The sequence below is a fragment of the Haliotis rubra genome, unplaced genomic scaffold (assembly GCF_003918875.1).
Source record: "Haliotis rubra isolate DU_JTF1 unplaced genomic scaffold, ASM391887v1 Scf528, whole genome shotgun sequence".
In the NCBI taxonomy this organism is placed as follows: Eukaryota; Metazoa; Mollusca; class Gastropoda; order Lepetellida; family Haliotidae; genus Haliotis; species Haliotis rubra.
The window spans coordinates 458,442-470,858 of record NW_025767222.1 but is presented as its reverse complement, the minus strand read 5'-3'; the positions used below and the strand labels follow the sequence as shown (position 1 = coordinate 470,858).

At 41.0% G+C, this 12,417-nt stretch overlaps 1 protein-coding gene across 1 annotated transcript in view; it reads left to right on the top strand.

Moving 5' to 3' along the window:
• The window catches only part of LOC124252880 (CD109 antigen-like), a 40,491-nt gene extending 28,789 nt beyond the window's left edge, over positions 1-11,702 (top strand). The window contains 14 exon segments of the mRNA XM_046686555.1: positions 100-238; positions 574-750; positions 2,230-2,311; positions 2,414-2,570; positions 4,196-4,270; positions 4,587-4,758; positions 5,531-5,742; positions 6,077-6,220; positions 7,692-7,754; positions 8,324-8,433; positions 9,044-9,191; positions 10,131-10,233; positions 10,681-10,766; positions 11,614-11,702. Of these exon segments, the coding sequence (XP_046542511.1) occupies positions 100-238; positions 574-750; positions 2,230-2,311; positions 2,414-2,570; positions 4,196-4,270; positions 4,587-4,758; positions 5,531-5,742; positions 6,077-6,220; positions 7,692-7,754; positions 8,324-8,433; positions 9,044-9,191; positions 10,131-10,233; positions 10,681-10,766; positions 11,614-11,628 (1,683 nt within the window). The 3' untranslated portion in view covers positions 11,629-11,702.
• Positions 11,703-12,417: the final 715 nt, after the last annotated feature.

The following is a 12,417-nucleotide window of genomic DNA, read 5'->3' as shown; positions in this document are numbered from 1 at the left end:
AGAATATAGTGTTCTTTTATGTATTCACAATCTCTTCAGCCTGAAGGAACCCCCTGAAAGAGCACAATATTCCAGCACGTATATATAATCTCTCTTCAGCCTGAAGGAACCCCTAAAGAGTACAATGTTCCTGTCCTGATTGATCTGAGGGAAGCGCCCAGTTTTGTCAAGTCTGTTCCCCTCACTCTGCCCCAGAACGTGGTCCCAGGGTCACTGAGAGCTAGGGTCACCGCAGTTGGTTTGTAGCGTCGTTTCTTTACACAGGACATTTGTCATCTCCTAATTATTTCGTCCTTACGGTAACAGTTTGCATGATAATGACATGCATGCATAATGCATTCTAGTCACTGCATATTAAGTAAAAACATAAATGTAGTAGTTCTTGTGATTACTAACTTGTATTTATATGTCTTGGTTTGGTATTTCATAGTTTCAGAAAAATAGAAAGAAAAGGAAACAATTTGATTTCCTGAAGACAACCTGTGTCCCAACACGTATATATATATATATATATATATATATATATATATATATATATATATATATATATATATATATATTTTCGTCATCTAGGCGACCTAATGGGTCCAACAGTGAATGGTCTGGACAAACTTCTGCGCATGCCTACCGGATGTGGCGAGCAGACGATGCTGGGGTTGGCCCCGGATGTGTTTGTCACCAACTACCTGACAGCAACCAATCAGCTGACGGGAGACATAGAGGACAAGGCAATCAAGTACATGGAATCTGGTGCGTTACTGACACCATGGAGACTGGTTTTATAGTGCTATCCCACTGAGATACCATTCCGCAGTGAAGCATGAATACCCCACACAGACACATTATACTGACTCCGAGCCGACCAGTCCTTGTTGTACCCATTAATGCCGAGCGCCAGGCAGGGACCAACACGTACCATATTTTAACGTCTTTTGGTATGACGCGGTCGGGGATCGAACCCACGACCTTCCGCTCTCCCAAATTTAACAGATAATACTTATGTACAATGACTGAATAAAGTCTTGCATGTGTAATGTAATATTAAAGAACACACGCACCATCATACAAAAATATCAGATTCACGACGAAGTTCACACGTGGCATAACAATGTTTTCACATTTCGCGCACCGCATCAGCTCCCGACCGTACTGAATTACATGAATGTAGCGTAATCGGCGTAATACGATATAGATTTGAGTACAAATGCAAAAATACACTGCAGGCTTAAATGTGTGATATTCAGACATCTAGTGCCAGATTTGAATTACCGATTGCAAAAAGGGAACAAAATGACAAAATATGACCTGAAAACGATCAGCTGATTCCACTGCCTCGCTTCGAATGGCAATTTTGCGATTCATTAATGCAATATAAGCAGTCATGGCTATCCATCACATCACAAATATTTCAGGATATCACACTTGATATATCATCGGTCAAGGGAAAAGATATACTGTCCATATGCACCAGCGTGAACGTTAACGGTGATGGTGAAGGCTGTACTGGTTAACTGTCTCTAAGTGTTTAGTAACAAGAACAGATCCCATCGCGCATAAGACATGCTCTGTCAGTTTAAGGTTGGACCATCCGGACCAGCGCTCCAAGTGGATTAGTGAAGGGAAGATAAATTGAAAAAGATCGCCCATTTAGGTGCTTGAGAGACTTTTCAAAATATTATATTTTTTAAAGTTGACTTTAAAGACAAGTTTTTGGTTTGATCGGGCTGAAATAATTGCTGTCGGCGGCATTTTGTAAAATAAATAACAAATTGCTTGTTCCGTCGGAAGGAAACTTTGGGTCGGTCGGGAGATGAGAAACACAGAAATGAATACTGACGGCCTTAGCAGATGTCACAGATGTTGACAGTTGTAATAGTTAGCTAATTGGGATGGGATGCGTGTGTGTGTGTGTGTGTGTGTGTGTGTTTGTGAGTGTGTGTGTGTGTGTGTGTGTGTGTGTGTGTGTGTGTGTGTGTGTGTGTGTGTGTGTGTGTGTGTGTGTGTGTGTGTGTGTGTGTGTGTGTGTTTTTGTTTAGATCGGAAATCTGTTATTCCTGAAAAGATTATCGGTTCCTTACTGTCAGGTGACAACCATGAAACCATTCGAAAAGGCATGAAAGGTTGTTTGTCACCGGAAGTACTTAAGTCCCGCGTAGTGACTTACTTACGGGCCCTATTTGTGTATCGTATATCACGTTGTATCTCAGTCATTTCCCTCATCTCCTCCAGGATACCAGAGAGAGTTGACCTACCAGCACAAAGATGGTTCCTTCAGTGCTTTTGGCGAGAGTGATCCTTCCGGCAGCATGTGGTGAGTTCCGTAGGTTGAGATCCAATAACGTATGCAATAAGCAGAGTGGGTGAGTGATACGTTTATGCTAGCGTGCAGCTGAACCCAGCACTCTACTTCCAGGTTGACAGCGTTTGTTGTGAAGACGTTCCACCAAGCTAAACCATACACCTTCATCGACGATGAAGTTCTGACCAAAGCCATCGACTGGATGATACGGAGACAGAACGCTGACGGTTCCTTTCCGGAACCTGGAAAAGTCTTCCACAAATCCCTGACAGTGAGTGTAGAGGCAGTTAACCATTAGGGTTTAGGAAATGACTCTAATACTTTGGACCTACCAAGTTTAATCCGAAATATGCCTCTTAATTTTTTTAATCGGTGTGAATTCTTTTCTTGATGAAGAAATTACCTCATGTGCTCGTATCAAAATTAGTGAGTGGCCGTAGGTTTGGCAAGGTTGATACTACATAAAACATTCATAACCAGATACTGAAATTCATCCCCTTTCATCAGTATGCAGTCAGCGTTTCCTAAATACTTGCATTCGGCAATATATACTATTCCATAATAGAAACGCATAACCCAGAAATCTGTTGCGAAATTGTTGTAATTTCAAACATGTATAACTAGTCCACAACAAAGATTTTAGGAAATGAATTTTGTCAGTTTAGAAGAAGGAAATGTTTATACAACCAAGTGGATAATTTTAGATAACGGAGGCGTTGAGCGCCATGGTGACGACGTAGCACGGGCCCGACGTCAGATCTGGCTCTCAATCCAATTTCTCTCAACCTGCTCCGTACGGTTTGACCGGATATCCTCCGAAGTCCAGGCACCCTGGCTGCTGTGCTGTCACCCATGGCAGTACGATCACGCAAATGTAGTACCCGGATGTACCGATCTTGGGCTACAGTGGTGACTCGAGGTCTGCCTATATGGGGAGGGTCATTTGTTATACCTTTTCGGTTGTTACGAGCAGCAAGCCGTGATATCGTGCTCAGACTAATATTCAGACGCCTGGCAACAGAAGATTGGTAATCTCCAGCGTGCATTCTTTGGTAATCGCCAGACGTGGCGTAGTGGTTTGACCTTGAAACACCTTCACCCGTGAAGGTCCGGTTTAGAATGAGCCTTCCGTAACCCATGCTTGTCGTAAGAGGCGACTAACGGGATCGGGTGGTCAGGCTCGCTGGCTTGGTTGACACATGTCATCGGTTCCCAATTGCGCAGATCGATGTTCATGCTGTTGATCACTGGATTGTCTGGACAAGACTCGATTATTTACAGACCGCCGCCATTTTGCTGAGTGCGGCGTAAAACTTAACTCACTCACTCACTCATTGAAATACCTTCAAAACGAATGCCGATTTCCGAAAGTAATAGGCAGACAGTGCATGCTCTTTGCTGCACAATTTCAACTGGAAGGTGCTTTCTGTTGGGTTGTGGTGATGCCTTTTTAATCTTTGTAAGATTTATCATCAAAAACAACATTCTCTGGTTAAGTCAATCTTTTACTTGTGCAATTGTGTAAAATCATGTTATCAACATTTTGTTACATATTTTGACGATTGTTTGAACATAATAGGTAAGTGGTAGATTTTAAAAAGTACAAAACGCCTATGCGTTTCTTTTTTGGGATAGTATACTTTGTTTTATCAGCTAAAACCTACCGTATTCTCAAGTTAGCGAATATCTTACCCTTTGGTTCATACAGTTCAGAACAAACAATCACACTCACTGTCAAGACTCAAATGAATCCTGTATGGAATGCCTGATCATAGCCTCAGATGAAGTTTGACAAGGCCGGTCCAGCGCCAGTGTTGATACAAGTGGCGCACAGGTTACTACATTGTTGTCATCAGCAAGCACAGACTCAGTTGCATTCTCTATATTTTTATCCAGGGAGGAGCTGGAAAAGGAGCACCACTGACGGCTTATGTCCTCATCGCCCTTCTCGAGAACAACGACCTTCCACGGGTATGTCATGTGGCATTTGTCAAATCTTCTGAAGTCAGAGGTGTTCAAGGTATATAAGCTGGATGTTAATAGTCACATCAGGGCACGCCAGTAGCTGAAAACAGAATTGAAATAATCGTCTTTAGGTACCATAATTCACAGAGCCAGGCTATCAATTTATGTCAGTCTACTGTAACACTCATGCATTACTGAGGACCAGTTCGATCCTCTCTGGGGCAATCCTTAATATTTTCCATCCTTCAGAATATACTCCACTGTAAACAAACATCTTGTCTAACACATGTCATTTATGGAACTAATTTGTTTTATAAAACAGGATGTCCAACAGCGGATTCGTGAGGCAACAAATAAGGCAGTCCGGTTCCTTGAGAATCAGACTCCGACAGATGACTACGCTCTGGCCATTATGACGTATGCCCTGCAACTTGCTGGCAGCATCAAAGCTAACGATTTGTTTGACACACTGAACTCACATGCCATTGTCAAGGGTGAGGATCTCCATTATCCAGACCATAATTCGCCTCGGTTTACTTCCACTGGATTCGATCCTGATTCTTTTGAGTCCCAGATAGCATAATGATATTTGGTCTGTGCATGAACTTCAGTGTGGATTTTTCTTACACACTAAACAGTCGCCCCTCGATGTGGCTACACTAGTGTTGGGAATTGGTTTAAATCTCATAATTGATGATTGGTTCATTACAACCGATCAAACATCGAAACTAATTGGTTAGCGTCATTTATTAAGTTTTTCTGGTTATGTTTGTTAATGCACAAGAAATAAAGAAAAAACATGTAGTTCTTTCGTTTATTTGCAAATTGCACAAAATGCATTTGCAAATTTGACATCTTTAAAGGATGACAAGTATGTTAGGAACATGAACTTCATGGAGTCTTTATAATAAATTCAATCATGAATTGGAAGAGCTTGTAGTGCTAATGAAATGTAACAGACAAAACCAACCTTGTGAAAAATATCGTTATTGCAAACAAGTGTTCGAAAATTGTTTGTGTTCGATTATGAGAAAACATGATCGATTGATTGGTCGTTTTGTCATTGCGACCAATCTTCGGTTATTTCAATTAATCGGACCACCACTAGGCCACACAGTATTTCTATTATACGCCACAAGTCATTACGGTGAAACTTCTTGATAGTTGGTGTTTACTACGGCGGTAATTGTCTGTTTCACTTTGGCCTTGAGTCTATTTGAGCTGACTCTGTAATATTACTGAAAGGTCACTTACAAACCTTTGTAGATGGAATGAAACACTGGCACCGCCCCGAAACTACGTCGACAGCGTCCCGCGGTTACTGGACACCACCATCCCCCAAAAATGCCATCGACATCGAGATGACGTCATACGCCCTGCTGACATTCGCCGAGAGGGATGACTTTAATGGTGGTCTGAGCGTCATGAAGTGGTTGGCATCTCAGCGTAATCCTCATGGTGGCTTCTCATCCACTCAGGTACCTACTTAGTCACAAGTATAGTCATATACATGTATATTCTTCTTGTTCATAATGATGTTTATCACTTGATAACGGTGTTAGCGTCTACACCGAAACGCCTAATCTATTGCAATAAAGAAGTTGGCCATGCATTAAAAAAAGTTCCTGGTCATCATAACAGCTTCAAAAGTCAGCACTATCAGTTATAGGTCATTTTGGAATTATATATAGTGTCACTACATTTTAAAACACTGATACAAATGTATAACATACATGTGGGTTTGAGCTGCTATTTTAACAAATTATTTTAATACCAGACAACATATTGGTATTCTTTCAGGACAACTGTCAGGACATGGCCCTGCAGGCTCTGTCTGAATTCGCCAAGATGGCGTACTCCAACAACTTCGACATCCAGGTGACAGTGAACAGTGGCAGCTTCAGCCATCAGTTCTCTGTCAACCAGAACAACGCGCTGGTGCTCCAGAGTGTCGAGGTGAGAACAGGCACTCAAATGTACATCCGTACACGCAACCTGTAGGGGACAAACTCAGTTGGGTAAAACATAATACCGTCTTGAATTTCATTTTGTGTTATCCCTCATTTGAATTTGGGTACACCGGAGATACTCTTCCTTTGAATTACAAGTCGCTTGATTGATAGTTTCTTTTCTGTAACTATCAGTGTTTCTAATGCGTTCCTAGTTTTAAACACAAGGAATCGTCCGAGTACTTGCTTTGCGATGTCTGGGTGACTTATAGCGGGAGTACTTATTCGGTCTATATAAATATGTATCAGTCAATGTTAGACTAATGACAATGATACGAACACTGCTCATTGTTGAAGTACCTAGTTGTGTTGTTTCATAAGGTTTAGGCTGAAAACTCAGATTTACAGTTTTAGCTAAAATAAGAAAACTCTTCAGTGTTGAAGTGTTCACACGAGTACGTTAATGAACAATGAGTTTGAGTTATTTATAGTATATTGTTTATTCATTATTTTAAATTCATTTTATGTTTTGTGTTTAACAATGTGTTGAGCAGATCTTGGTTTGGTTCAACTTTTTCATAATAATTGAAGCACCCTTAAGGAGTCTCTCAGAAAGTGGCTTTCACAGCGGCAAGTCAAACCATACGCGTATCGACGTCGGTTTAAACATATCGTACAAGCGTCAGCATAAAGATTACAGTCAGTGTTCATCCGTACACACAGTATCCGCAGCGCTGTAAACGAACGCAGGTACAGATAAGCTGCGTATCTGCGTAAATTACGCAAATATTTATGTGAAAACTCAATTCCTATTAAGTCTATTGCGTACAAGTACTCTATAAATGTGATCGTGCATGCGTACACAAAAAAATGTCAAATCTGAGCTTGCGTACGGAGGGAGGGGGGGGGAGATTAAATAACTGAGGTATACTGAGAGGTTCTATTTTAACTTGACAACTTGCAGTTTTTCATAATACAGATAAATAATAGATACCAAACACTAACATTTAAACTGTAGTATATTTTTTAAATTAATTGAAAATGGCAAAATACCCAATTGAGTTTGAGTGAGGTGAGTACAATTTATCTGGTTACTCAAAGGAAAATTAGGATATCCGATTGAGATGAACACAAGCGAGTACATAACTCAATGACCCAAAAGTTATCTGTAGTTCTGGTGAACGCAACACACACCCCATCCGTAATAACAAATGACCAGTCCATGAACGCTACATGTAGATATTTCCAAACCATACACTGTTCAGAGTGTATACATGTACATGGTGTGTTGTATCAGGCACCTATTATGTATTTCGAGGTGGGGAAGAACCATGGCATATTCACTGCTACGATATATACAGATTTACTGTCCACAGTCTTGTCGTTATTGGCCATATATCCTTTTCATTTCCATGTTCTTTCAGATAGTTTCAGTTTGTCAGTTCTTCACATATTTCCAATTTTCTTGTTTTCTCCAGCTACCATCAGTTCCCGATAGCGTCAGTGTTGAAGCCACAGGGAATGGGATCGCTCTCGTTGAGGTATGCGTATCGTAGAATACAACATACAGTGTGTTTTATTGTTAAATGCTCACTACAATATTCAGGCCATATGACAACAGCGTCTAACCTGTCGAGTCCAGACCAGACCAACCAGTGATTGAAACAGTGTCTCATGTCTTCGAGACGATGGCACTGTCGTCGAGCCTATCCATAACATACCCTCGTTCACGACAGGAACAGGTTTCTGAGAGCTGGGCCCGGTATCCTGACGGAAGTATCAATGCTGAGAGCGCGCCATTGTAGCTAGGTGTGACAAAATGGTAGTTAAAGTTTATAAGCATAATTGTTATTGTAACGACTGCTCCATTAAGGCCTTGCGTCCCGAATGCGCGAAACATCAAATCATGATTTTTGGTTTTCTTGTTCCGTTCACATAACAGTATGTGTTATAGCATGGTAGTGAAAATGCCTTTATCCTCACATCGAAGGCCTGGCTACGATTATCCATGACATTATGATGTTGGCTGGTTCAGACTGTGAGTACAGGATATAACTGACTGCAACAACAACAAATAAAGCAACATTCAGAGTTCTCACTTGTCCTTCAGGTCGCCGTGTTCTTCAACGTTGATGCTGAGGTGGAGGAGCCATCTTTTGATGTGGCCGTGAAGCTGCTGAAGGAGGACATCAACTCCATCACAGTCCAGACCTGCACCAAGTGAGTGGGCACTTTGCGAGTGACCATGCCACATTGTGTTGGGAGGCGGGGGTTCTGGCATTTTGCATGATGTCGTGACAGCTTCAAAACCAGATACTCATTTCCTTTTGGAAAAATACCTTTTCAAATGTCACTTTTGTCGGCATGTGTGTAAATATGAGCCTTTACAGGGTAAACCAGTGCCATTATATATCTGTTAGTTGATGCCATGAATCACAGGATTGTCTAGTCCAGTCTCGATGTCTTTACAAACAACTTACAACATCGTCCAGCTGCAATACTGCAGAAACGAAAGAAAATACTCATGATATGGTCACACTTGTACAATCGACTCTGCTTTTAGCACAGATTTAATTTCTTATGAATGAAGAAAGGGTTTTGTCGCTTTTATTTGTATTTATTTTCAAGAGCGGGAGGGCCATTCTGATAGTTTGTCAGTGTGGTTTCGTTAAGTGAGACTAATGTTTGCATATCATCAGATGTACATACGTCTTGTTTCTTTCTTCACATCGTATTCACATGTACAAATACCTGCCTGCTTAAACATCTATCTTTTAGCACATGCGTTTTGCAATCAGGATTGCGTTTTATATTCTCACATTTGTCTCAGATGGCTGTTAAATGGTACCAGTGGAATGGCCATCCAAGAACTCGGACTTCCCTCAGGTTTCGAGGCAGACCTTGACACTCTTACCAAACTAAGAACTTTGAAGAGAGTCGAGACTGAAAATAAAAAAGTGGTGCTCTATTTTGATGAGGTGAGACATATTTTTCATATATAATGCATATCCCCACATAACCTCGTCCACTATCTCGCTGGAAAATATATATGGGGTATAATGAGAGCCCAATGTTCAAATTAAGATAAATGGATGGAGGTTCTAGTCGTGGACGATGGTGCTCATTACGTCCCGTTGACGTTCAGGTTGTGGAGCAATTTGAATATTCGAGTTATAATCATGATTGGCAAATCTTTGAAGGGCAGTTAGAAGTGTAATGTATAAGAAAAGCAAAATTGTGGATGTCACCCTCAACGTGTCGACGTGGGTGTATGCTTGCTCCTTCATCGGGTGACACGTCGTGTTATTCACAATAAAGAAGTTGACATCCATAAATCTTGCTTTCTTATGATTGTCAAGCTTTGCGAAAAATTCCTTCAGATGTCCTACTTCTTCAGGAAAAGGCGCATGTGTTGACGTTAAAAATGAAAGGTTGTGGGGTTAAGTTTTTAAAAATTTTTATGTGTTACTCCAGACCTAGAAACGAAATGCAAATCTCCTGAATGGTAAGGGTTTTGCACGCAGCAATTGGTACGGTAGATGAGTTTCTGGACACCATGATGAAGACTTTTACAGAGCATACCTGACAGAAACTAAACATCGTTGGAACAAATGGGTCGACGTCAAAGGAGATAATAATAAAAATATTCAGTGAACATTCTATGTCCAGGAACGTATATCCTCTAAAAATCCTCCAGCGTTTTGTTTTTATGTACTTTAAAAATATAAACTCAACTGCATAGAGGACATGTCTCTGGTGAATGTGACACTGCCAAAATGAGGTGAAAACGAAATGAAGCAAGACTTGCACGCTTTAATTCCACAACACATGTCGCAATGTCCAAGTGATCAACTGGGACACATATTAACCAGTTTGGTTTGTTGTTTGTTACTAACTCGACTCTGTCAATGTCACAGATCGGAACCACGCCCGTATGTCTGTCCGTCACCCTCCAGAGAACAGGTCTTGTAGCCAAGTCCCAGCCCGTCCCAGTCAGAGTCTACGACTACTATGAGCCAAGTAAGTGTTAACTGCTACTATCATCGGTGTGGCAGTCTATGATGTGGCTATGATATGTTCAGAGTTACGTCCCTTGGTCGTGCCAGGACTCATTGAACATCGGTTCGAATCACACAATTGGCGTCGAGTATGATTCGAGGTCTGTGAGCAGCATAGTCTTGCTCATAGGATTTGAAAGATTTAATCACGCCCTTTCTACTTTCTTTGATCATCTAGTTCAAAGAGGCCTTAATTACCACCACAGTTACCCACTACGAGAAGAAGAAGCTAGCAATATAGTGTGTCATACAAACCCAAAGAATTCTAAACTGTTTCAAGCTTTTGACTGTTAAAACACTGTGATTGTTGTCTTTTCAAACATAAAAGCCTGTCAGGTTGGCTGTGTTGCATGACAGACAACACGATGCTATTTGTCAGCCAATAGAATGTGCTCGTTTCCTTTTTCAGCCAATCAGGTGACAGCATTCTACCAGTCCAAGGTTCTCAAGAATTCCAACATCTGTAGGGTATGTGTGGAGTGTGAAAACTGCGTGGTGAGTTCTGCTGCTACTTTACTTGTGTACTTGAGGATAAGTCTACAACGTACATAATCAAAACAAAAGATGTATTAAACACCAACATACAAGTGGTATGTCAAACATATTTCTGTCGGCTACTCAAACACAAATTTTTCAATTCATATTTATTTTCGGAATCAGTTTGTTTGTTTGATGGATGCTAAAACTGATAACAGCTGTGCAACTTTGAGCATGTTCTTTTCAGTCTGTTCAGAAATATCGAAATCTCTTAGTATGTGTCTGTACAACGTAAATCGATTTCTCACGAAATAAATCTCCAATTGCGGTGTTTTGGAAACATATTGATAGGACAAAATTCATTTTGATTAAGTTTGGCTAGTTTTTATGTTATATTAAAACGACACACTCGAGCGTACATGACAACAACAAATCTTCAGAATGCAATGTATTTATTTCATTTCTGCATTGGATCTGTCCTTACAAATAACACATTTTGTTCTTCATACCGTCACATCTGTTACATACTTTCTCAGTAAAGTATAGATTCTAGTACTCTAGTGTGGATTGGAACCCACACCTTCAGACACCTAATCGCCAGCACACAAAATCAACGATCTAACCCCCTCAGCCAGCGAGGATTCCAAAAAAATGGAAGTCGGACAACTGGTAGATTTGACCACAGACTGTGTGTACCCATTTGCCATGTTGGCAGGACTCCCATGGTCGCAAGCTCTTAAAACACCCTCGTTGACCAGGGAGTGTAGAATCAGACAAATTAGGCCTTCATTTTCTTTTTCTTTTCAACATCTCCTAGGTGATGATTTCGCGTGAGTATAGTGCAAGTCGACTGTTACTGTTTCAGGCCAGGCGAGGGTGATCTCAGCGAAGATGGCAAAGATGAAGCGTAGACATATTCGTGCTATTTTCTTGCAATAAAAAACTTCAGAAATAGGAATGAATTTGTTGTTGAAAAGGAATTAATCTATATACAGTCAGGCCGCGTTCATCCGAACACTTCAGTTTTTCATCAAAAACGTTAGCATTGTGAAAAGTACGGACTACTGAAACGAACCATTATGTACATCACTAACAATAGAGTTACTTTCCTTTGACATACCGAGACAAGAACATAAGAACGTCTACATGTACATGTATCAAATGACTTTATTACATTTTGTATACACAACAACTTGGATATTAATATAACAAACAATCAATCAATGCATGCAATAATGTCTGGACACAGTATAGCAATCAAAACTCAGAAACTCAGTCGGGTTTAAAGACTGAATGACTGACTGAATTTAGTTTTACGCCGCTTTTAGCAATATTCCAGCAATATCACGGCGGGGGACACCAGAAATGGGCTTAACACATTGTGCCCATGTGGGGAATCGAACCCGGGTCTTCAGCGTGACGAGCCAACGCTTTAACCACTAGGCTACCCCACGGCCCGGGTTTAAAGAAATCGCAAATGACACGAAATAATTTGATCACAGAGTCCCTATAAGCTCTCATTTCGCTGACAGTATAGGGGGAGGTGTACGTTCTAGCTCATCGTCAGATTCGCCTAGGTCGCTGTTGTCGACAATTGTCACCATCGAAACAATCTCATCCGATGACAGCGAAGGGCTGGTTTCCGCATCATTGTCGACGTCAATGGAGT